The sequence below is a fragment of the Callionymus lyra genome, chromosome 15, assembly GCF_982586985.1.
Source record: "Callionymus lyra chromosome 15, fCalLyr1.hap1.1, whole genome shotgun sequence".
In the NCBI taxonomy this organism is placed as follows: domain Eukaryota; kingdom Metazoa; phylum Chordata; class Actinopteri; order Syngnathiformes; family Callionymidae; genus Callionymus; species Callionymus lyra.
Window position 1 is genome coordinate 22,944,452 of NC_141832.1, and position 24,058 is coordinate 22,968,509.

General features: G+C 37.8%; 3 protein-coding genes across 6 annotated transcripts; all 3 read right to left on the minus strand.

The window, feature by feature from the left end:
* Window positions 1-259: 259 nt before the first annotated feature.
* Window positions 260-5,731, minus strand: LOC148065395 (histone acetyltransferase KAT2A-like). Its single transcript, XM_087808490.1, has 13 exons — window positions 5,703-5,731; window positions 5,530-5,636; window positions 4,786-4,893; window positions 3,906-4,042; window positions 3,608-3,816; window positions 3,410-3,536; window positions 2,748-2,858; window positions 2,528-2,671; window positions 2,351-2,465; window positions 2,238-2,274; window positions 1,934-1,997; window positions 1,468-1,552; window positions 260-1,397 (listed from the first exon to the last, which is right to left on the minus strand). The coding sequence occupies exons 1-13, from the start codon at window positions 5,714-5,716 to the stop codon at window positions 1,204-1,206; spliced, it is 1,452 nt and encodes a 483-aa protein (XP_087664616.1). The 5' UTR covers window positions 5,717-5,731; the 3' UTR covers window positions 260-1,203.
* A 74-nt stretch (window positions 5,732-5,805) lies between these two features.
* LOC148065396 (ATP-dependent RNA helicase DHX58-like) lies at window positions 5,806-16,048 on the minus strand. 4 transcript variants are annotated; one of them, XR_015713378.1, is made up of 14 exons: window positions 15,963-16,048; window positions 15,711-15,898; window positions 14,593-14,797; window positions 12,836-13,026; window positions 12,271-12,384; window positions 11,204-11,336; window positions 10,955-11,140; window positions 10,647-10,885; window positions 9,790-10,101; window positions 9,202-9,389; window positions 9,041-9,134; window positions 8,512-8,980; window positions 8,371-8,403; window positions 5,806-5,890 (listed from the first exon to the last, which is right to left on the minus strand). XR_015713378.1 is itself a non-coding variant. In XM_087808489.1 (12 exons), exons 2-12 carry the CDS (start codon window positions 15,885-15,887, stop codon window positions 8,795-8,797), a joined length of 2,025 nt encoding a protein of 674 aa, XP_087664615.1. In that variant the 5' UTR covers window positions 15,888-15,898; window positions 15,963-16,048; the 3' UTR covers window positions 7,239-8,794. The 4 variants fall into 4 exon arrangements, 1 of the variants encoding a protein (XP_087664615.1); XR_015713376.1 differs by having other exon boundaries at window positions 8,371-8,980; XR_015713377.1 differs by lacking the exon at window positions 5,806-5,890 and having other exon boundaries at window positions 7,239-8,403.
* Window positions 16,049-18,558: 2,510 nt separating this feature from the next.
* On the minus strand, window positions 18,559-24,030 carry LOC148065397 (histone acetyltransferase KAT2A-like). The gene is made up of 13 exons (XM_087808468.1): window positions 24,002-24,030; window positions 23,829-23,935; window positions 23,085-23,192; window positions 22,205-22,341; window positions 21,907-22,115; window positions 21,709-21,835; window positions 21,047-21,157; window positions 20,827-20,970; window positions 20,650-20,764; window positions 20,537-20,573; window positions 20,233-20,296; window positions 19,767-19,851; window positions 18,559-19,696 (listed from the first exon to the last, which is right to left on the minus strand). Exons 1-13 carry the CDS (start codon window positions 24,013-24,015, stop codon window positions 19,503-19,505), a joined length of 1,452 nt encoding a protein of 483 aa, XP_087664594.1. The 5' UTR covers window positions 24,016-24,030; the 3' UTR covers window positions 18,559-19,502.
* Between the last annotated feature and the right edge of the window lie 28 nt (window positions 24,031-24,058).

Genomic DNA, 24,058 nt, shown 5'->3' on the forward strand with positions numbered 1-24,058 from the left:
AGTAACTTGGTAGCGTTTCGTTGCTAAGGAAAGTGAAAGTGAATCCTCTGCATTAGTCATTCACCTTAGAATCACGCCATTTAAAAACATTGAAAAAGATACTTATAAACATGTAACTTTAATAAACAGAATGTTACACTGATAAAGAATGGGATTTTGTTTCATGGTAAAGGTAACTTTGTTGAATCTGGGAGAGAAAGACGCAAGATTTTTTACTTGCAATAAATCCAACACATTGATAAAAGGACACTCAGAGCACTTTGTAGAAAAAAACAACTTTATTGTTATGAACAGAAATACAGTACTTCTACCACATGTCCTGTAATGAGTGGAAGCTTGATCCATTTAAGAATGCAGCATTGTTGTATAGAGGGCGAAAAACATGTGACCAATGACCCTGAATTATGAATCACCAGATTCAAGTACAAAATAAACACACACAAACACACAACAACTTAAGTTACTTCCCACAGCAACACAACTGAAGAAGTGTTGATAGTACAGTGATGCTTACACTGTAAACACCTGCAGCAACTTTATTTGAGTTTATTGAATGACTTGTAAACTGACTGCTGTGCGTTGAGTCACAATTTGGCGTGCGGGCTACGAGATAAGTTGACGTTCAATCATACTGACGTTTATCTACAGTGAAATAAATAAATGAACATTTGCCACGTACAAGAAGCTGTGCGACCTCAATGATACAGAGTGAACCCTGCCAGTGAAAATGAAGCATTAACATGCTATAAATAAACTTCTATTGTCATGATTTGTACAAAAAAGAAAGTGGTGAAAACATCAGATGCACTTTTGTCCAAATACTTCGGTGGATGTCACTTCTCTGAAGGTTTGCGTGTGGAAACAGCCAGCGTGTTCAAGTGTCGGTCAGTAACTGAAGGCAACATGGCTTTAGGTCCGGAGGTCCATTCCTTTGAAGAACTCAACGTCTCGACTCGTGAACACATTTATAAAATGGAATGGATTGTAATATAAATACATCAAAATGCTGAGAAGCAGAAAGATTGGTGGGATAAATGGACCTGTAACTTTGGTTCACTTACTGTATTTACAGTGAGGACAATAGATTATTTGAAAGGAAAAGGCAACGATAGTGAAGTGGTGGATCTAGTGTAGGATTTTACTCGTGTGTGCGTGTGTGTGTGTCTGGTTCTGTGTGTGTTTGTGATGATGAGACGTGCTCAGTTACTTCTCTATCAGGCCGCCGTCTTTGAGTTTGAAGTAAAAGAACTTCTCCAGTGTGTTGGCACACTTGCAGTACTCGCTGTCAGGAGGGTTGTACTCACGACAATTGGTGATGATTCGCTGCAAGTCAGCGATGAAGAGCTTTTTGGTCACATAGTATCTGTTCTTCAGGCGCTCAGTCATGGTCTTCAAGTCTATGGAACACACAGGAACATGTTAGACAAGTTAGAACTACTGTTCAAGTTGGAAGGGCAGTCATCTCACCGATGGGAAAGCGAATGATCTCATAATAATCTGGAGCTTCCGATTTCTTCACAGGCTCCATGAACGGCCAAGCATCAGGATGAGTCTATAAGAGAGACAAATGTGATGACCGGTTATTAAAACTTCTTTCAATGAAAGTTCTCTATAAAATTGACCTTTGAATTTGATTGGTTTGATTCAACACAAAGGGGGGGTTGATTATTTGATGGTAACAAATTGTCACACAGTGATTAAATTTGGTATCTTAACCTTATTTATCATAGAAATGACTGTTGGTTTGAACTCTAATTAAAACCATGTATAATCAAGCAGTTGGAATCATGATGTACCACTAAATAAAAGCATCCATTTATTTGGTTCTGAAACTTCCTTCCAGCCATGTTGGTATGAACGCACTTATTGACAGAGACTGATCCAAAGCATTGTGTGTATTAAGCCATTATTTAAATGTGTTGTGCTTGATCACCTTGATCTGGGCCAGAAGGTTTTTCAGCATGTTGTACAAGACGTCAGGATCCTTCACTTCTTTACTGCAAAACAGCCAAAAGCACAAAGATTGAGCCAGGTAGACTGACACATTTTACTGATCTAAACTTGCAGAACAACTCTTTAGAAAATATTTTTCCACAGTTGGGAATTAAAAGTAAATTTTTTTAATTATTTTATATAACAGAACAATGTTCTATAGAATATCAAGAACCTCAAACATCTAATACTGTACTTTTTTGAGATTGAGGCAGTTTAAACCTGCCATTGGAAGATTCTCTTACCATTTCTCTTTACTACTGGGTTTCCATCCTGTCTCTCCTGGTCAAAAACATAATAAATACATTAAATATATTTTAAAAAATTCATTATAATTTAGTGCACAAAAGCCACTGACTTATTCCAGGAATACTCTCCACTGGGATCTGCCGAACGCCTTCTTTGAAGCAGGTGAGTCCTGGATAGACCTTCCTGATCTGGCTTTGCTTCCTCTCGATTAGCTTTTTGATGATCTGCGGGACATTTCTCAGTCAGTAATAAGTTCAACAGAAACTAACCTGATGTGTACACATACCTCCTTCTGTCTCTTGATAATATGAGACAGTTCTGTGTAGGGGATGCGGGGGTTCAGCTCACACTCCATCAGCGTCGCTCCTTCATAGTCTTTGATGTAACCAAGGTAACGGCTCTTCTGCACCTTGATATCTTTGGAAAAGCCCTGAGGGAATTGAAAGGACATTAACATAAGGCCCAGTTGAACTCACACAGGAAACGGGGGGCCACATGGACATTACCTGCTTTTTGAAGTAGCCGATGGCATACTCGTCAGCATACGTGAGGAAATAAAGGATGCCGTGTTTGATGTGATACTCCTTCAGATGGTTCATCAGGTGGGTGCCATAGCCCTGAGAGTTAAAGGAACAGAGACAGTTCAAGTATGTAGCTTCAAGAACTACCTTCTATCCCTGGGATGTCAAACTCAATCATAAAGGGGCCGAGAATACTGATCAAAATGTAAATTTACCAGGAAGTACGAGTCCAATTACAACATTGTCTTTTTATTTGTGGAGGCTTAATATTTATAAACGTGTTTTTTCTCACCTTCATTAAACAGTCACCATCAATAACGTCAGATACTTATTATTACCTTAAATGTTAGTATCTTAAAGACACCATATCAACATGGACCTTTACCTCATTTTGATATGAGCCAACCATCAAATCAGATGTGGCCCCTTTAAATTGAGTTTGACAATTCAAAATGGAGACTTTCAGTATTAAAAGCATTAGGCCCACTCTCTCTCCCGAGTGGACACTGGTCCACATCCAAAACATCCTAAACTCTTAGTGAAGTTTAACACTTTCAAGTATGGTTTTATAGAACAGATATTGAGAATATTATTGCAAAAGCAACTATGACTACATGTTGGACAAATCATTTATTGGGAAATTTTACCTTAACTTGCTCATTAGAAGTGACGGCACAGAAGACTATTTCAGTGAAGCCCTGAGTAGGAAACATCCGAAAACAGACGCCTCCGATGACGCGGCCATCCTTGATGAGGGCCAGCGTTTTGTGCTTTCTGTGAGGGATGGAAACAAAAATGATATTCATAACTCTGAAGAAACCACACGGATCAGAGAAAGGACTCACGGGTCGAACACCAGACGGGTGATGTATTCTTTGGGCATGCGAGGTAGCTGGTGGGAAAAGACATTCTGCAGGCCAACTAGCCACATCAGGATCTTCTTGTTGGACTTCTGGGACAAAGAGTTTCCTATGACGTGGAACTCTATGATGCCCCGCCGCTCCTCCAGCCTGGCAGTCTCATCACGGGCAGCGTTAGGGGTCAGAAGGTTGGTCTAGAGAGGAAAGCGCAATATGAAACAAAACAGCGATGAGCCAACAACAAGTTTATCTAGATATACTAACTAACTATCATGACACTCACCTCAGGCCCGAGCATCGCAGCCGGGTCAGTGATGGTCATCATGACTTCATTCACCAACTCCATTGGAATGTCTCCCATCACACGGATCCTTTTGGCATCTTCCAATGTCAGCGCCTCAGGGAGTTTACGCTTTTCAACTGAACAGATAGTTGTCGCGTTAGACACATGTAGATTTATAAAAAAGTTTAAAATCATAATGCCAAAATAAATTAAACTCAATCTTACGACAAATATACAAACCATTATTAAACAGGGTATTGTCAAAATAAACAACAATGATGGCTAATATATTGTTATGATGATTTTGAGGGGAAAAACATGTTTCTGGCAAATAGTTTAGAGGGATAATCTAAAGTTCTGAGAGTTTCTAGAGCTCACATTCTAATGCCTAAAAATATTGACAGAAATTTAATTAAAACCTCACTTTAAAGAAACCATTTTCAAAACTCTGAAACCGCTAAAATTTGCATTTTATTCTGCTTTAAACCTAGTGGTGGCGCTGACACATATTCATAGGAAAATGCATGGCCAAGATACAACTGATAGTTTGAAATAAATAAATCCCAATAACTCACTTCCTTTCTGTGGCCAAGGTTTGAGTGTTGAGTTTTTACCCCAATAATGGTATGTTTTATTTATTTATACAATTATCCATTTTATTTGTTAAATGTACTTTTCTGAAAGATGCACCAGATCATGTGTGAAATAAATAAATAAATTTTGCTGTACACGTCCAGTAAATATTTCATAAAAGTAGAAGAAGAAAGAATGAAAACAAGAAAAACAATGATTAACACTTAAACAACATGGAGCCAGGAAGGCAATATATTCCATATACAGCTGTGCTCATGTATGTGCAACTAAATGACAAAAGTAGGACCTGTGATGGGTTCAGCTCCTCCGGTGTCAATGATGCTTCCCAGGGATGTTGCAGTGCTTAGACCCTTAGAAAGAGTCAAAGAGCAGGACACTGCAGCTGGACTGATCACTGCAACAGAAACAACATTATTACCGGAAAATATGAGATGATATAAATTAGCTGAAAAACCATTATTTTTATCTGATCAGACTCAAGACTCATATTGATGTTTAGTATGAAACTTGAATATGATAAAAACAAATTCCACTTTACGTACAAAGGTTGAAAAATTAAATTAAGAAAAACAAAGCAAAAAAAGGCAAAGATACAATGTTCCAAGGGGGCTTCCACACATGAAATCCAATTGATTCAATTTATCTTAAATATTTTTATATTTAGCAGAAACGTTTCACCCCATAATAAAGATTCAACAAGCCACCTTTTCAGACAACTAATATATATGGATATTTATTAGAATAAAACACATTCCTTGAATTTCTCGAACTCCTGTGTTGTTCTCGGTGTTGTCTTGATCTTTGTAGTATGTACTGTTTTGAGTATTGTTTTGATTGTTAAAGCGCTTTGTGACCCTGGTCTCGAAAAGCGCTATATAAATAAATATTACTTACTTACTTACTTACATTCAGGCTAACATTTAGAAATCCGAAATCAAGTTGTAGCAGCCTGGTGGTTGCTACAACCTTGAAATATACTAAATATTAAAATGCTGTTTGAAATTAAAACCCTTATATATCCCAACCTCACCCGTTGGATGTCCCAGCTGTGTGCCATCAGAGGCAGGCATTGTAAAATCAGCCTCCCAGATGGGCGAGTTCTCCCCATAGATCTCCTCCTCTAGCATGGACAAAAACCTGCAAACACCAGATGTTATGTACTTTAACAGTGAAAATGGACTTGAGGAGGTTGCGTCCAAACACCTGAGTGGTTTCATAGCGTGGGAGGCTGTCGTTGCTTTGAGGCACGTTGGATTTTGATTAATTAATTGAATACAAACGAGGAAATGTTAAGAGGTCACCTGCTCAATATTGGGCTTTTCAAAGGGTGGACTTCCAAGGGATCCTTCCACAACTGGCTGGCTCATTTGCAGGATGCATTTTCTTAGCAGCTTCAAAATAAGACACATTTTTTAGAATTCATAAAGGAGTGATCAAATAATTGCTGTATTGGGGCACATTCTTAATAGCTTGTTAAAAAACATGAATAACTTAATGAGCCACAATCTCCCATTATCCCATTTATTGTCTGTGAAAGAGGCAACAATGACACCATGTTTTTTTTAAACTATTTCTCTTACAAAGTCTCCTGGCAAATGATCAAACCAGGCAAAATAATGTGTGTGTGAGGAGCAGGCAAGAACAGAAAAATACATTAACATCAACAAAAAACAATACATGACAGAGGTTCCCATTAATAGTTTCTAAATCACTATAAGGTTGTGTGAATGATTTGACGCAACATTGAAATGGCGTGAAGGAATTTGGTGATACAAATAAATAAGTGTGTTGACACTTGACAATTAACAACATTATTATTGAGAGCCACTATTGCATGTCAATTTCCCTATTTCCGACCCACAAAACAAATCCAAATTTGAGTAATTCAAGTAATTCATGTTTTAGAAAAGGTTGATGCAATATATCTTGCCTCCATGTCAACTAGAACACACTGGCTGATTGTCATAACCTGGTAATAAAAAAACATAAGATACCTATAGACTGTCAACCTTGCCACCCTTCAATGCAAAAAAATATTATGACGTTTCAAGATCATTTCAATTGAAGAAAGTCAACTGTATCAGAATAAGGATACATTTTATTGTTCAGGCTTTTCCTTGATTTTCTGGAACTCCTGTTGTGTTATCAGTTATATCTTGACCTTTAAAGTATATACTTTATTGAATATTGTTTTGATTGATTATGCGCTTTGTGACCTTGGTCTGGAAAAGCGCTATATAAATTAAAATAACTTACCGGTACTTACTTACTTACATGCTGCAGTAAACAATTGGAAAAGGTGTTCGTAAATGTTTAGTCAAACATCAACGGATCCAGAGTTCTCTCCAGCACCCTCCATGGACTCTTTTTTCTCTCACTGTATCCTCCCTCACTCTTTCACCCCCATCCTCAACACCGAGTCTGGTTCTGCTCAAGGTTTCTGCCTTCTAAAAGGCAATTATGCCTTGCCAAGCTGTGAATAAACTGAATAACAAATCATATTATTTTTTAATTACCGTTTTTTGTATATGTAATCCTTTCAATTTTTTTATAATAATAATAATAATAATCTCTATTTATATAGCGCCTTATAAAACTATAACCTCATCAAAGAGTATACTACTTTTTCTCAAAAACATACCGTATTTGTTTTAAAGTAATCAAATGAAGTTTGTTTTTATGAAGTTGGTGTTGGTGGTCAAAGTATTATAAAGGAATAAATACCATGATGTTGGAATCACAATTCACCATTTATTCATATTTTCCCACAATTTATATACAGTCATTACATATAGAATTTTTTTTTTTTTTTTTTAAATATTGATCATGTACCTGATTATACAAAGCTAAAAGGTTTAACAGATTTTCAAAATGTTTTAAAATGTCCACAAAATTCATTTCAGTGAAAACATCTTTTTTTCATGTCCATATAATCCCAAGTGCCTTTTTTTAAAATAATTAACAATCTTCATCAACATCCTGAAAAAAAAATCACACAAAAAGTAGAAGAAAATGAAGGAAGTGCATGATAGTGAGACAAAGCTAACCCAATATAAAAGTGAAGCTGAAAATAAATGCTGTGAACTGGAAATCTAATTTCCCAAAAGAGATCTCCAGAAGGATTAATAAATTCTATCTAATCTAATCTAAAAACATTCCAGTAATTATTGTGCAGATAGTCAGCAGAGGGTCCTCTTTAGTGAGCTATGATAAATATAAACCACCATTGATCCGACGGAGATACTACAACAACATTAACAATATGGCGTTGTCACTGAAGCTTGTGCTGTGCTACACCTCAGTGACGTTCAATTTAATTACAAATTTTCAATTGGCTCTAAATTCGTTTTAAAACAATCAATAGATATAGAAAAAATGAATGAACTATTAAATCATTTAAAAATATTTAGCAGACGTTGTTTAAACAGTATAGAGCACGACCGTGATAATAAAGGATTACAAGGAAGACACAGCTGATTCAATACTCGTTAGTTTATTTACTCCTACTAAATGGCGTTTGGGTTTTAGCAAGGATTTAAGTGGGGCTCATGAGTGAAGAATTCCAAGTTATAGTTAGCTTGACAGCAGAATGATGTCAGCGCTGTTGTGTTAAAATGTTGTTAAGTTAAGATGACTCGATCTATTGTCTCTACCAGTGTAAGTTAGTAGTGATGACGTAATGAATAATATACCTGCCTTTGGTTGCTTATTATTTGTTGATATTGCGTTGTGCCTTTCAACATTGGTTAAATTAACGCAAAAGGGACCAAAGTTTATTATCATGAAAAAATAAATATAGAATATTAAAGGGATCAATATAAGCGTGTTAATCACATCTACTTTTGATTGAAAGTCCAGTTAGACTACTTACCAGTTATATATAACCATCTTCCATTTTGGGAGTCTGCAAAAAAGAAACATACAAACAATAATAAACGGCTCGCAGCAGTGTACTTGACCCACCTGTTGTTTCTACGTAAAAGAACAATCAACAAGTAACTTACTTACTTACATCAACAAGTACTTGTAGGCTCACCTATGCCTCTTCTAAGTGCGGCACAGTACTGTGTGTCTGCGGTTTTATTTCCGATCAGGAAACTAAAGAAAACCCTTTCAAACATTAAACTGTAATGGTTAAAGACATCAGGCAGACTGTGGAAAATCAAGGCAATTAAAGATATCTGCAAACATTAAATTTGCGACATGCAGAGATATGGCAACCCAGTTTGCGATGGATTGCGCATTCAGAGGTGAGGCACCTGCCTCCCATGACCGCACGTCCCTGAAACACAGCCTTAGTCAAGAAGGTCGGATCCATTTTCTTCGCAATACTCGGTGAGGTTGAACTCTGCCACAGTGAACGGGACCTTCTTCCACTGCTTTACGACTATGCGTTCGGAGGCGGTCTCAAGGGCGAAGTGCTTGATAGAAATATTGGGCAGTACAGCAAGATCTTTGTACTTGATCTCAGACCCCCAAACCTGAACATGGATGTGAAAGTAAAAGTTTAGGATGAGTAAGGAATGCTATTTTCCCCGTACCTTTTCACACTTTTGGCAGCTGATTATACGCCCAGGCTCCATGTCTGCAAAGCTCTTGTCCAGAAACACCTGAGCCCCGAGTTTGTAAAACTTCCTAAATAGTAGGGACCAGATTAGAAACTCTGCTCAAACTGAAAGATTTTGGACGATTGTAAACTCACTTGAAATCGGGGTTAATGTTGACGTGGTGCACGTTTTCCACCCGTCTGATATCCCCGCCCGTGGCCACCGGCAAGTGACATTCCCGACACAACAACTTCACTTTAAAGGCAGCGCTGTTTCTCTTTGCCGACCTGCTGAGTTGAGCGGCTTTGTGGGCAGAAACCGAGTCCCTCTGAATACTCCTTAGCTGGACATGATAATGAAACAAATTATGATAATGCTCGAGGATTTTTATTTATATAAGCTGAAGTATAAAGAAATTATGATTATAACTACATGGATATTTAAGTGACTTATTCATTGGGATTTTACTATCCATAGTATCCATTTATTCATCTCTTAAATCTTCAACTTCATGGTTACATATGTTTGTTTAGCATTCACACACACTCATACACTGATGGGAGTAGGCCGCGAGGCAGCATCTGACTACCAGGAGAAATCAGGGTTTTAGTGTCTTGAGACACAATCATATCAGGAGTTGGAAGTAACCTGAAACTTCTAAGATACAAGACAACCACTCCAGTGTCCTAAGTTGAGTTTACAATGAAGCCACTAGCTACATCAAAAAATGAGGCAAGACCAACCTTTGAACGGAGCACTAGACGACTCATCTGTTGGACTTCTGCGATGGCTTCGCCAGCCAACTGCTCCAAAAAATCATTGACATGCTCTCTCCTCAGCTCCTTTCCGTTCTTGTCTGCGACCACGGAGTATTCGCCATCCATGGCTCTGGCTCGACCCCTGGCCTGCACCTGAGCGATCTCGTTGGTGAGGAGCCCGTAACGCACCACCAGATTACATTCTTTGATGTCCAGGCCTTCTTCTCCCACGCTGGTAGAGATCAGGAGGTTGAGTCTACCGTTCCGGAAATCTGTTATGGTTTCATTCTGTTCGCTCTGTAAGAGGAAACGCAGTTTAGGTCATCGTCATCTGAACAATTCCATGTTCAAAGTGGAGAACATTTAGATCATCTTGAAGTAGAATTGGTGGCATCTCAATATGTTGCTACACAGTTAAAACTGTTCACCAGTATTCCAAATAGTGTTGAATTGTTACATCTTTGTTGAAATATTTCTATGTGTTCAGAACATCCACTACTGCATCATGAAATACTTCTTAATCTCTGTGCATTGAGCTTGATTTATTCAAGAATGTGATTTCAATGTTCTCTTTCAATCTCTTTTTGTTGCATGAAAGACTTCTACAGATTGATGATGCCTCATATAGTAAAAAAAAATCTCATGAAAAAATATACTAAACGCTTATTATTAAGGTCAAGTATATACAACCCCTGCCCTAAATGGACTGTACAGTCAAGACTGAGTCTTGCAATGCACACTTTAAACTCAGTGGCTCCTGCCTCACTCTAGTGTGTACCTAGCTTCAGGCCTGTCCCTGTGTGAGAAGTGTTATTATGAACTTGTTTGTCCAAAGAGCCCACCTGTGTCATGGTGCTGGTCCCAGTCAAGATATCCGAATTGATTCCTGCTTCCTGTAAAGTGTTGCTGCTTTGGACCCAGTCTTTCAGGTAGACGGTGCTTATTCGGGTCTTGCTGAAGAGGATGGCCCGGGACTCTGGATCTTTAGTGAACTGCTTCAGAAGAGTGCTTTCAAGGCTAGCCATTTTTGGGTTCTCGTGCCTTAAATCCTCTGCACTTTCTTTCAGCCTAGCCTGATTATCTGCATGTGCGAGACACGCAACGTGTTTATTTCAGCAACAAAAACCCTCATGACAAACACAAACCTCACCCCTAAAAAGTCTAAGCAGGAATTCATCGGTGGCATCGTAGGGCGAGTTAGACTTGGCGTTGTAGTAGCGGAGCAAGTGGCGAAAAGCGTTGATCATCCTCAGGGTGTCGTTGATGAATAAAGCGTCGTTGTACTGCCGCAGATGCAGCGCGCACTGTTGCAGCCGCCTGTTCAGCCGGGTCACCCCTGGTTGGATGTAGAGAGATTTTAGGGAACAGAGATCAGACAAAGGATGTGAGTTTCACAAACCAATCTTCTCCAGCTCCACTACGTCCGCCTCATACTCTTGAGTCCCACACTTTCTGAGTCTGAAATCAGGAGGCAACACCATGAACTCGTGGATCTGCTCCATCATCTGTTTCAAGAGGTCGCCGAATGGATCCTAAAATATAAATAACGGAAAATCGAATTTGTATTAAAAAAAAAGGTCAAGGTATTTCAGACATCCATCGCTTATTGTTGTCTAACAGTTTTCAACTGTGATCAAACATTTTAAATCTGTACTCAGATCATTTTCAGCTGATCAAAAAAGTTCTTCTTCTTATCAAAATGAGCCAAAAAAGTAACTTTAAAATGATTATAGTCGTTACTATGTCTGCAACTTATTCACACTTTTCTATTCCACTGAACAGAATATTCAATTCATACTTGAAGTTGCTGTTATTTGTTTCATGTGTTGTTGTTTTTTTGTCATGTGAACAGTTTATGTATTATGTATGTCAGGCGTTATGTTCGGGTGTAATAATTATCAATAATTATTCAATTGAAAGAGTTGGGCATCGTTATTATTATTATTATTATTATTACCAGCACATCACAGCAGGAGGCCGTTCTACAGAGTCTGGTTCTACTCTCAGTTTCTGCCAGGTAAAAGCTATTTGGGTTATTTAAACTGTTAACTCTCTTGAGATAACTCTGTTATGATTGGACACTTTAAATGCAATTTAATTCATTAATACTGCCTCAGCGAATTTATCTTTTGACCAAACTGTCAATGCATGTTATACTATGTTTTCATCACCACAAGCTAATTTATAAAGACATTTTAAGAGTTAGAGCAACACATACAGATTAAAATCAACTAAATAAAAGGTGAAAATTGGTTAAAGTCAAGTTTAAACTAATTATCTTAGTTTGGTTATTACTTGAACAATTAAAGTTATTATTATTTTATGAAGTTGTTATTTAACCTGGTGACAGGTCAGGATTTAAGTCAAGAAAGAAAACAACAGTTTAAATGATGCTGTAATTCACTATTCTGACACTAATTCTAAAGATATACAATAGAGAAAAAAAAATAAAAAGTAGAAACTGACCTCGGGTCTCTTATCTACAATATTCAAGATCTTCCTAGGTTTGGGAACATTGATCTCAAGTTCTTGTACAGCGATCTTTGTTGAAACAATTTCCGCATCCAAGTTGGCACAGACCTGCATGACAGAAGACACAATTCTGTTTTAAAACACAACTATTTTGTTGCTTTGATAGTAAAAAAAAAAGTGCTTTGGAGTCCATGTCCAAGTGAACTAGGCAATCATAAAAACTTGTTTTCTCGTGCTCACCACCAGACAGTTATATTGCAAATTAAAAAAAACTGTAATCCAAGCATCCAAGCAGCCCTTCAGAAAGTCTCACACAGTGTCTGGGATAAAAATATTATTTGTTCCTCTTAAGCATCCTTAACCTGGCAACATAAAGTATAAAACATTACATCTCTTACAGACACAATCAAATAGCCAGAGTTTTTTGCTGATGATACATTTTTTTTTCTAATTAATTCTATTTTAAAATGTGTGCACACCTCAAACAATGCTTGTGGTTTTTACAATGGTGCCAATAAATATTGTTGATATTAAGGCATGACTGGTGCAGAACCATTACCGCCAGCACATGCTCCACAGCTTTCTCCAGGGTCTTTGCACCGCCTGTACCCGGTGACGCCGTCAATCCCAGGATCTGTGGCAGCCGCCCCTGCTCACTCAGCTTCCTCTCCACGTAGGTTCTCATGATCTCATGGTAGACATCCTCCTTGTTGGTGTGGTGGCACTCGTCGATGATCAGCAGACTAATTTCTACAACAACAACCCAGAATATAGAAATATCCCTTGTGAGTCTTATAAGAGTATGGCTTCTTCAATGTGACACAAAAGCAAATACAGATCATACAGTTCAAGTGGTGACTCAATCGCTTCTCTGTCAGTTGATCTATGCATTTCATTAGCTTTGATCGGATCTACTAACCTAGTAGGACGGCAAGTAACTAACTGTCTTTACTGAGCGACAGTTGTTCATTTAAAGATGCCTGAGCAGAATTAACAACTGTGCCGTCTACCTTCAGGGAAGAGAATGCTTCCAAATAAGAAACACCAGACTGAGGAACATTACGCTGCGACTTTACTCTGTAGAAACATTATATATCAGTCTTATTAAATCATATTTATTCATATATAATCGCTGCAGAGATTGCTGACAGGTTGGGAGGGAGCCAACTTGTGACCTTTCTTTTTGGAGTTTGTATGTTCCTCCCGTGTTGCCTGGGTTTCAAAGTCCAAAAGCATACAGAGGTTGATTGGGAATTTTCCATATGTATGAGTGTGGGATCCATTATGGGCAACCCCCATATGGGATTAAGCGGCACAGAAAATGAATGAAAGATAAATGATATTGTAACTTTATTCGATTATTATTATAATTTCTTGTGTTTTGTGTTTCCTTTCTTTTGAAACTTCTGATATATGTTCCTTATGACAAACTTGAAAGGTATAAATCTTGAATAGATGGAAAACTCTGATAATAACTAAAATCAACAAATAAAATGACATAAATGAAGGAACCATTCAGTAGAAAAAAAATGTATTGTAGTTACATGTAATATCAGTTAACAGGCCTCAACTGATGAGATTGAAGTAACCAGCTAATGAAAGATGATTGAGCTGAAGTGTTTTATCCTACTTACCTTAACCGACTGCTTTAAGAGCAGAACGGGGGAGTAATGATGACCAGGTGCACCCAGATAGTTCAGGGAGTGCATGTGCCGTCCTTGACCAACATTTATTCCTCAAGTGTTTGTGTTCGGTTGATAACTCGGATGTGGATAATTAACAGTTTACAGAACTATAAAGTCATAAAAAGACGACCTAAACCGCTATTGATTTAGATCTGTTGTTGTTTCTATCTCCTTGGGCTGTTTAATTCTGAGTTTTGGGACAGGAGGGGAAAGAAAAGATGATTCTATTCTATGGTAATATTTGTATCCTTTTTCTTTTTTCTTTTTCTTTGATCTATGTTCTTCATCTTTAGATTCAGATTGTGTCATCTTGCGCTTTCTTTTTATTGCACTTTGTTCTTGTTCTTGTTGCATTAATCTATCGTCTGTGTTGCTGTGTGCTGGAAAAACAATTTCCCAAAGTAGATCTCCAGAGGGATTAATAAAGTTTATCCATCCATCCATCCATCCAATCATCTATAAGTAAAAATAAGTAAAACATTTGAACCATCTATTTGTTAAGTTTACAGCTTTAAATCAGATTACAAACCTAGTCTAATTTATCACCACAACAAAAACTGCATCTATAAACAACAGCAAGTGAAAGCCATACGCAAAGATTTTAAATTATTACAATCATGTGACCTCTTACCAGAAATATCAAGATGTTTTAATTCCTCCGGGCTGATCATAGCATTGTGAAGGATTTTTGCCGTGCAGATGACCAAGTCTGAAGTCCGCACCACGGAGCCGAAGAAGTCCTTCTCTAGGCTGTTGCTGCTGACTTCTTTGATGCTGTACTTCTCGCCCAGCGCTGGCAAAAACTCGTGAGTGTAATGTTGATTGACCAGATGAATCTGAGACAGAGAGGCAGAATTTTCAACATTTTTCATTCATCATTAGCGACCACAGTAAAGTAAGAATTGCTCTACTATGATAAAAACAAGGCATCTGTGCGAACCACGATTTTGAAGCAAAAATGTGATTGTAGGCAGCCAAATTGGAAAAGCCAACGTATCATCAGAATATTGCATGGTTAAATTTAATTTAGTTATTTCAAATATTGAAAATAATTGTTGAAAGTAATTAATATATTGAAAGGTTTCATTTGTTTTCATTGAATCATTTAATGTAATAATTTATATATTAAAAGGTTGAATTATTTTTTTAATTGAAATAAAAAAACAAATCTAATATTTTATAAATATATAAATATAATATATATAAATGAATTATTTTCTTAACATAGAGTTTGATATTCTAATTCTAATAACTGATATTGTTTTTTTTCATTATTTTACATTCATAGTCTATTTAAATTCAATATAAAAAGGTTGGTATAATAGTACCACCGTGATTGGCTGAGAGTTAAATGAATTAGCAAAGTAAGTACTCTTTGTTTTGTTTGGTGGCACCAAAATTTTTATATTGAACTTAAAAACACTAAATTTGAAACAATGTATTTATTTTAATAATAGGAATTAGTATACATTTGTATTTTAATTTTAATTATTTAAACGTGAAAATGTTTTTGATTTTTTTTAACAGATATTTGAAAACAAATAAAAATAATTCAAATAAAAATGATGATTTAAATTATTGAAAAAAATAATGATAAAAACAATGAAAAACTTTCAATATACAAATTATTGAAGAAAAAAAAAAAGATTATTTTCTATTTTAGTTGTCTGGCACCTTCAAGCGGACACTCGGTAAACTGCAGCTTGTAACAACTTCTAAACATGAATAAATAATGCAACGTTTGTCTACCATGTTGACTATGACGACCACTTTGGCGTGAGGGTGGTCCTCCAGGTGCTTCTTGGCCACATACACGGCAGCCCGGGTCTTCCCTGCTCCGGTGGGCAACCAGATAATGACATTCTCTCCTTTTATTGCTCGCTCCGCAACTTCCCGCTGATACGAATAGAGTTCCAGCTCAGCCATGGTTCTCTCGCCTGGTCAGAGCAGATCCACAACATGAAGGTTCATCTGTTCAGGAAGAGACTTCTCAACACTCACCTCTCAGTGCTCGTCAGTCCAGTGCCTCAGCAGGTCTGGTGACGAGCAGAGCTGGGATCAGCTGAGGCAGGAATTGAAACCGAAAGTAAGAAACCTGACACGATTATGGCAACATAAGTGCGAACAGTGACGTCTAGTGGCCACGTTCTTGTCAACAAAGATATCTTTTTAAATCATTGCGTTTTCTTAAATCCCCTTAAGGTGAAGATTAGATCATATTAAAGTTAAGATACTCCTGAAGAATCCCAGCCCTCAATGAGATCTGTTGAGGGCTGGGAAGAGAACTTTAAAATTAACCAATCCTCATCTATTCTGTTGTTTCTGTTTCTCGGGAACGGAAAGCAAAACAATCTTCTGTCTATTCACCTAAATAGATAATAGAAATAATAAGAGAGGGGAGGGAAACCCCATCAGGTTCATGGAAGGACAGCAAAGACGCCCATTAAAATTTTAAAACATCCATTCTGATCAAATATAAACAATATGTATTATTGTATAATAAGTGAGGGAGATTTTAAAGAGTTCAGCTTCTTTTGCAAATACGTCCAGCTATGATAGTATTACAGTGCCTTGCAAATGTATTCGGCCCCCTTGAACTTTTCAACATTTCGCCACATTTCAGGCTTCAAACATAAAGATATAAAATTTTAATTTTTTGTCATGAATCAACAACAAGTGGGACACAATCGTGAAGTGGAACGAAATTTATTGGATAATTTAAACTTTTTCAACAAATAAAAAACTGAAAAGTGGGGCGTGTAATATTATTCGGCCCCTTTACTTTCAGTGCAGCAAACTCACATAGTAATAGAATGCACCTGTGTGTAATCAAGTCTCCGTATAAATGCACCTGCTCTTTGATAGTCTCAGGGTTCTGTTTAAAGCGCAGAGAGAACCATGAAGACAAAGGAACACACCAGGCAGGTCCGAGATACTGTTGTGGAGAAGTTTAAAGCCGGAATTGGATACAAAAAGATTTCCCAAGCTTTAAACATCTCAAGGAGCACTGTGAAAGCAATTATATTGAAATGGAAGGAGTATCAGACCACTGCAAATCTACCAAGACCCAGCCGTCCCTCCAAACTTTCATCTCAAACAAGGAGAAGACTGATCAGAGATGCAGCCAAGAGGCCCATGATCACTCTGGATGAACTGCAGATAACTACAGCTGAGGTGGGAGAGTCTGTCCATAGGACAACAATCAGTCGTGCACTTCACAAATCTGGCCTTTATGGAAGAGTGGCAAGAAGAAAGCCATTTCTCAAAGATATCCATAAAAAGTCTGGTTTAAAGTTTGCCACAAGCCACCTGGGAGACACACCAAACATGTGGAAGAAGGTGCTCTGGTCAGATGAAACCAAAATCGAACTTTTTGGCCACAATGCAAAACGATATGTTTGGCGTAAAAGCAACACAGCTCATCACCCTGAACACACCATCCCCACTGTCAAACATGGTGGTGGCAGCATCATGGTTTGGGCCTGCTTTTCTTCAGCAGGGACAGGGAAGCTGGCTAAAATTGATGGGAAGATGGATGGAGCCAAATACAGGACCATTCTGGAAGAAAACCTGTTGGAGTCTGCAAAAGACCTGAGACTGGGACGGAGATTTATCTTCCAACAGGACAATGATCCAAAACATAAAGCCAAATCTACAATGGAATGGTTCACAAATGGACGTATCCAGGTGTTAGAATGGCCAAGTCAAAGTCCAGACCTGAATCCAATCGAGAATCTGTGGAAAGAGCTGAAGACTGCTGTTCACAAACGCTCTCCATCCAACCTCACTGAGCTCGAGCTGTTTTGCAAGGAAGAATGGGCAAGAATTCCAGTCTCTCGATGTGCAAAACTGATAGAGACATACCTCAAGCGACTTGCAGCTGTAATTGCAGCAAAAGGTGGCGCTACAAAGTATTAGCGCAAGGGGGCCGAATAATATTGCACGCCCCACTTTTCAGTTTTTTATTTGTTAAAAAAGTTTAAATTATCCAATAAATTTCGTTCCACTTCACGATTGTGTCCCACTTGTTGATTCATGACAAAAAATTAAAATTTTATATCTTTATGTTTGAAGCCTGAAATGTGGCGAAATGTTGAAAGGTTCAAGGGGGCCGAATACTTTCGCAAGGCACTGTATATATCATTATTGCACCTCCACATCTATATATTATATAAATAAGATTGTTTCTGTAATTTCAGTTTATTGTGCCATTAATCCACCTAGACGTGTCCTATATAGATACTAGATCCATGTGGGGAGTTCATAACTTTGTAACTTTTTGCTAAATGAAATAGGGAAACATTGAAGTTTATTTTTTTCTTCCTCTGTGGGAGATACAGTAACTTGGTAGCGTTTCGTTGCTAAGGAAAGTGAAAGTGAATCCTCTGCATTAGTCATTCACCTTAGAATCACGCCATTTAAAAACATTGAAAAAGATACTTATAAACATGTAACTTTAATAAACAGAATGTTACACTGATAAAGAATGGGATTTTGTTTCATGGTAAAGGTAACTTTGTTGAATCTGGGAGAGAAAGACGCAAGATTTTTTACTTGCAATAAATCCAACACATTGATAAAAGGACACTCAGAGCACTTTGTAGAAAAAAACAACTTTATTGTTATGAACAGAAATACAGTACTTCTACCACATGTCCTGTAATGAGTGGAAGCTTGATCCATTTAAGAATGCAGCATTGTTGTATAGAGGGCGAAAAACATGTGACCAATGACCCTGAATTATGAATCACCAGATTCAAGTACAAAATAAACACACACAAACACACAACAACTTAAGTTACTTCCCACAGCAACACAACTGAAGAAGTGTTGATAGTACAGTGATGCTTACACTGTAAACACCTGCAGCAACTTTATTTGAGTTTATTGAATGACTTGTAAACTGACTGCTGTGCGTTGAGTCACAATTTGGCGTGCGGGCTACGAGATAAGTTGACGTTCAATCATACTGACGTTTATCTACAGTGAAATAAATAAATGAACATTTGCCACGTACAAGAAGCTGTGCGACCTCAATGATACAGAGTGAACCCTGCCAGTGAAAATGAAGCATTAACATGCTATAAATAAACTTCTATTGTCATGATTTGTACAAAAAAGAAAGTGGTGAAAACATCAGATGCACTTTTGTCCAAATACTTCGGTGGATGTCACTTCTCTGAAGGTTTGCGTGTGGAAACAGCCAGCGTGTTCAAGTGTCGGTCAGTAACTGAAGGCAACATGGCTTTAGGTCCGGAGGTCCATTCCTTTGAAGAACTCAACGTCTCGACTCGTGAACACATTTATAAAATGGAATGGATTGTAATATAAATACATCAAAATGCTGAGAAGCAGAAAGATTGGTGGGATAAATGGACCTGTAACTTTGGTTCACTTACTGTATTTACAGTGAGGACAATAGATTATTTGAAAGGAAAAGGCAACGATAGTGAAGTGGTGGATCTAGTGTAGGATTTTACTCGTGTGTGCGTGTGTGTGTGTCTGGTTCTGTGTGTGTTTGTGATGATGAGACGTGCTCAGTTACTTCTCTATCAGGCCGCCGTCTTTGAGTTTGAAGTAAAAGAACTTCTCCAGTGTGTTGGCACACTTGCAGTACTCGCTGTCAGGAGGGTTGTACTCACGACAATTGGTGATGATTCGCTGCAAGTCAGCGATGAAGAGCTTTTTGGTCACATAGTATCTGTTCTTCAGGCGCTCAGTCATGGTCTTCAAGTCTATGGAACACACAGGAACATGTTAGACAAGTTAGAACTACTGTTCAAGTTGGAAGGGCAGTCATCTCACCGATGGGAAAGCGAATGATCTCATAATAATCTGGAGCTTCCGATTTCTTCACAGGCTCCATGAACGGCCAAGCATCAGGATGAGTCTATAAGAGAGACAAATGTGATGACCGGTTATTAAAACTTCTTTCAATGAAAGTTCTCTATAAAATTGACCTTTGAATTTGATTGGTTTGATTCAACACAAAGGGGGGGTTGATTATTTGATGGTAACAAATTGTCACACAGTGATTAAATTTGGTATCTTAACCTTATTTATCATAGAAATGACTGTTGGTTTGAACTCTAATTAAAACCATGTATAATCAAGCAGTTGGAATCATGATGTACCACTAAATAAAAGCATCCATTTATTTGGTTCTGAAACTTCCTTCCAGCCATGTTGGTATGAACGCACTTATTGACAGAGACTGATCCAAAGCATTGTGTGTATTAAGCCATTATTTAAATGTGTTGTGCTTGATCACCTTGATCTGGGCCAGAAGGTTTTTCAGCATGTTGTACAAGACGTCAGGATCCTTCACTTCTTTACTGCAAAACAGCCAAAAGCACAAAGATTGAGCCAGGTAGACTGACACATTTTACTGATCTAAACTTGCAGAACAACTCTTTAGAAAATATTTTTCCACAGTTGGGAATTAAAAGTAAATTTTTTTAATTATTTTATATAACAGAACAATGTTCTATAGAATATCAAGAACCTCAAACATCTAATACTGTACTTTTTTGAGATTGAGGCAGTTTAAACCTGCCATTGGAAGATTCTCTTACCATTTCTCTTTACTACTGGGTTTCCATCCTGTCTCTCCTGGTCAAAAACATAATAAATACATTAAATATATTTTAAAAAATTCATTATAATTTAGTGCACAAAAGCCACTGACTTATTCCAGGAATACTCTCCACTGGGATCTGCCGAACGCCTTCTTTGAAGCAGGTGAGTCCTGGATAGACCTTCCTGATCTGGCTTTGCTTCCTCTCGATTAGCTTTTTGATGATCTGCGGGACATTTCTCAGTCAGTAATAAGTTCAACAGAAACTAACCTGATGTGTACACATACCTCCTTCTGTCTCTTGATAATATGAGACAGTTCTGTGTAGGGGATGCGGGGGTTCAGCTCACACTCCATCAGCGTCGCTCCTTCATAGTCTTTGATGTAACCAAGGTAACGGCTCTTCTGCACCTTGATATCTTTGGAAAAGCCCTGAGGGAATTGAAAGGACATTAACATAAGGCCCAGTTGAACTCACACAGGAAACGGGGGGCCACATGGACATTACCTGCTTTTTGAAGTAGCCGATGGCATACTCGTCAGCATACGTGAGGAAATAAAGGATGCCGTGTTTGATGTGATACTCCTTCAGATGGTTCATCAGGTGGGTGCCATAGCCCTGAGAGTTAAAGGAACAGAGACAGTTCAAGTATGTAGCTTCAAGAACTACCTTCTATCCCTGGGATGTCAAACTCAATCATAAAGGGGCCGAGAATACTGATCAAAATGTAAATTTACCAGGAAGTACGAGTCCAATTACAACATTGTCTTTTTATTTGTGGAGGCTTAATATTTATAAACGTGTTTTTTCTCACCTTCATTAAACAGTCACCATCAATAACGTCAGATACTTATTATTACCTTAAATGTTAGTATCTTAAAGACACCATATCAACATGGACCTTTACCTCATTTTGATATGAGCCAACCATCAAATCAGATGTGGCCCCTTTAAATTGAGTTTGACAATTCAAAATGGAGACTTTCAGTATTAAAAGCATTAGGCCCACTCTCTCTCCCGAGTGGACACTGGTCCACATCCAAAACATCCTAAACTCTTAGTGAAGTTTAACACTTTCAAGTATGGTTTTATAGAACAGATATTGAGAATATTATTGCAAAAGCAACTATGACTACATGTTGGACAAATCATTTATTGGGAAATTTTACCTTAACTTGCTCATTAGAAGTGACGGCACAGAAGACTATTTCAGTGAAGCCCTGAGTAGGAAACATCCGAAAACAGACGCCTCCGATGACGCGGCCATCCTTGATGAGGGCCAGCGTTTTGTGCTTTCTGTGAGGGATGGAAACAAAAATGATATTCATAACTCTGAAGAAACCACACGGATCAGAGAAAGGACTCACGGGTCGAACACCAGACGGGTGATGTATTCTTTGGGCATGCGAGGTAGCTGGTGGGAAAAGACATTCTGCAGGCCAACTAGCCACATCAGGATCTTCTTGTTGGACTTCTGGGACAAAGAGTTTCCTATGACGTGGAACTCTATGATGCCCCGCCGCTCCTCCAGCCTGGCGGTCTCATCACGGGCAGCGTTAGGGGTCAGAAGGTTGGTCTAGAGAGGAAAGCGCAATATGAAACAAAACAGCGATGAGCCAACAACAAGTTTATCTAGATATACTAACTAACTATCATGACTCTCACCTCAGGCCCGAGCATCGCAGCCGGGTCAGTGATGGTCATCATGACTTCATTCACCAACTCCATTGGAATGTCTCCCATCACACGGATCCTTTTGGCATCTTCCAATGTCAGCGCCTCAGGGAGTTTACGCTTTTCAACTGAACAGATAGTTGTCGCGTTAGACACATGTAGATTTATAAAAAAGTTTAAAATCATAATGCCAAAATAAATTAAACTCAATCTTACGACAAATATACAAACCATTATTAAACAGGGTATTGTCAAAATAAACAACAATGATGGCTAATATATTGTTATGATGATTTTGAGGGGAAAAACATGTTTCTGGCAAATAGTTTAGAGGGATAATCTAAAGTTCTGAGAGTTTCTAGAGCTCACATTCTAATGCCTAAAAATATTGACAGAAATTTAATTAAAACCTCACTTTAAAGAAACCATTTTCAAAACTCTGAAACCGCTAAAATTTGCATTTTATTCTGCTTTAAACCTAGTGGTGGCGCTGACACATATTCATAGGAAAATGCATGGCCAAGATACAACTGATAGTTTGAAATAAATAAATCCCAATAACTCACTTCCTTTCTGTGGCCAAGGTTTGAGTGTTGAGTTTTTACCCCAATAATGGTATGTTTTATTTATTTATACAATTATCCATTTTATTTGTTAAATGTACTTTTCTGAAAGATGCACCAGATCATGTGTGAAATAAATAAATAAATTTTGCTGTACACGTCCAGTAAATATTTCATAAAAGTAGAAGAAGAAAGAATGAAAACAAGAAAAACAATGATTAACACTTAAACAACATGGAGCCAGGAAGGCAATATATTCCATATACAGCTGTGCTCATGTATGTGCAACTAAATGACAAAAGTAGGACCTGTGATGGGTTCAGCTCCTCCGGTGTCAATGATGCTTCCCAGGGATGTTGCAGTGCTTAGACCCTTAGAAAGAGTCAAAGAGCAGGACACTGCAGCTGGACTGATCACTGCAACAGAAACAACATTATTACCGGAAAATATGAGATGATATAAATTAGCTGAAAAACCATTATTTTTATCTGATCAGACTCAAGACTCATATTGATGTTTAGTATGAAACTTGAATATGATAAAAACAAATTCCACTTTACGTACAAAGGTTGAAAAATTAAATTAAGAAAAACAAAGCAAAAAAAGGCAAAGATACAATGTTCCAAGGGGGCTTCCACACATGAAATCCAATTGATTCAATTTATCTTAAATATTTTTATATTTAGCAGAAACGTTTCACCCCATAATAAAGATTCAACAAGCCACCTTTTCAGACAACTAATATATATGGATATTTATTAGAATAAAACACATTCCTTGAATTTCTCGAACTCCTGTGTTGTTCTCGGTGTTGTCTTGATCTTTGTAGTATGTACTGTTTTGAGTATTGTTTTGATTGTTAAAGCGCTTTGTGACCCTGGTCTCGAAAAGCGCTATATAAATAAATATTACTTACTTACTTACTTACATTCAGGCTAACATTTAGAAATCCGAAATCAAGTTGTAGCAGCCTGGTGGTTGCTACAACCTTGAAATATACTAAATATTAAAATGCTGTTTGAAATTAAAACCCTTATATATCCCAACCTCACCCGTTGGATGTCCCAGCTGTGTGCCATCAGAGGCAGGCATTGTAAAATCAGCCTCCCAGATGGGCGAGTTCTCCCCATAGATCTCCTCCTCTAGCATGGACAAAAACCTGCAAACACCAGATGTTATGTACTTTAACAGTGAAAATGGACTTGAGGAGGTTGCGTCCAAACACCTGAGTGGTTTCATAGCGTGGGAGGCTGTCGTTGCTTTGAGGCACGTTGGATTTTGA

Bases quoted from the DNA above. Each gene is read 5' to 3' on its own strand.
- LOC148065397 (XM_087808468.1), bottom strand. The intron at 21,836-21,906 runs GTGAGTCCTTTC...CATCCCTCACAG, and splicing joins ACCCGTCTGGTGTTCGACCC to AAAGCACAAAACGCTGGCCC. The intron at 19,697-19,766 runs GTGAGATGACTG...TGTGTTCCATAG, and splicing joins GATCATTCGCTTTCCCATCG to ACTTGAAGACCATGACTGAG.
- LOC148065396 (XM_087808489.1), bottom strand. From the start codon at position 15,887: ATGGCTGAGCTGGAACTCTATTCGTATCAGCGGGAAGTTGCGGAGCGA. The intron at 11,141-11,203 runs GTTTGTGAAACT...ACATCCAACCAG, and splicing joins AGTGGAGCTGGAGAAGATTG to GGGTGACCCGGCTGAACAGG. The intron at 9,390-9,789 runs GTTGGTCTTGCC...TATCATGTCCAG, and splicing joins GTCTAGTGCTCCGTTCAAAG to CTAAGGAGTATTCAGAGGGA.
- LOC148065395 (XM_087808490.1), bottom strand. The intron at 2,466-2,527 runs GTATGTGTACAC...AATGTCCCGCAG, and splicing joins TTATCAAGAGACAGAAGGAG to ATCATCAAAAAGCTAATCGA. The intron at 1,998-2,237 runs GTAAGAGAATCT...GCTGTTTTGCAG, and splicing joins CCCAGTAGTAAAGAGAAATG to TAAAGAAGTGAAGGATCCTG.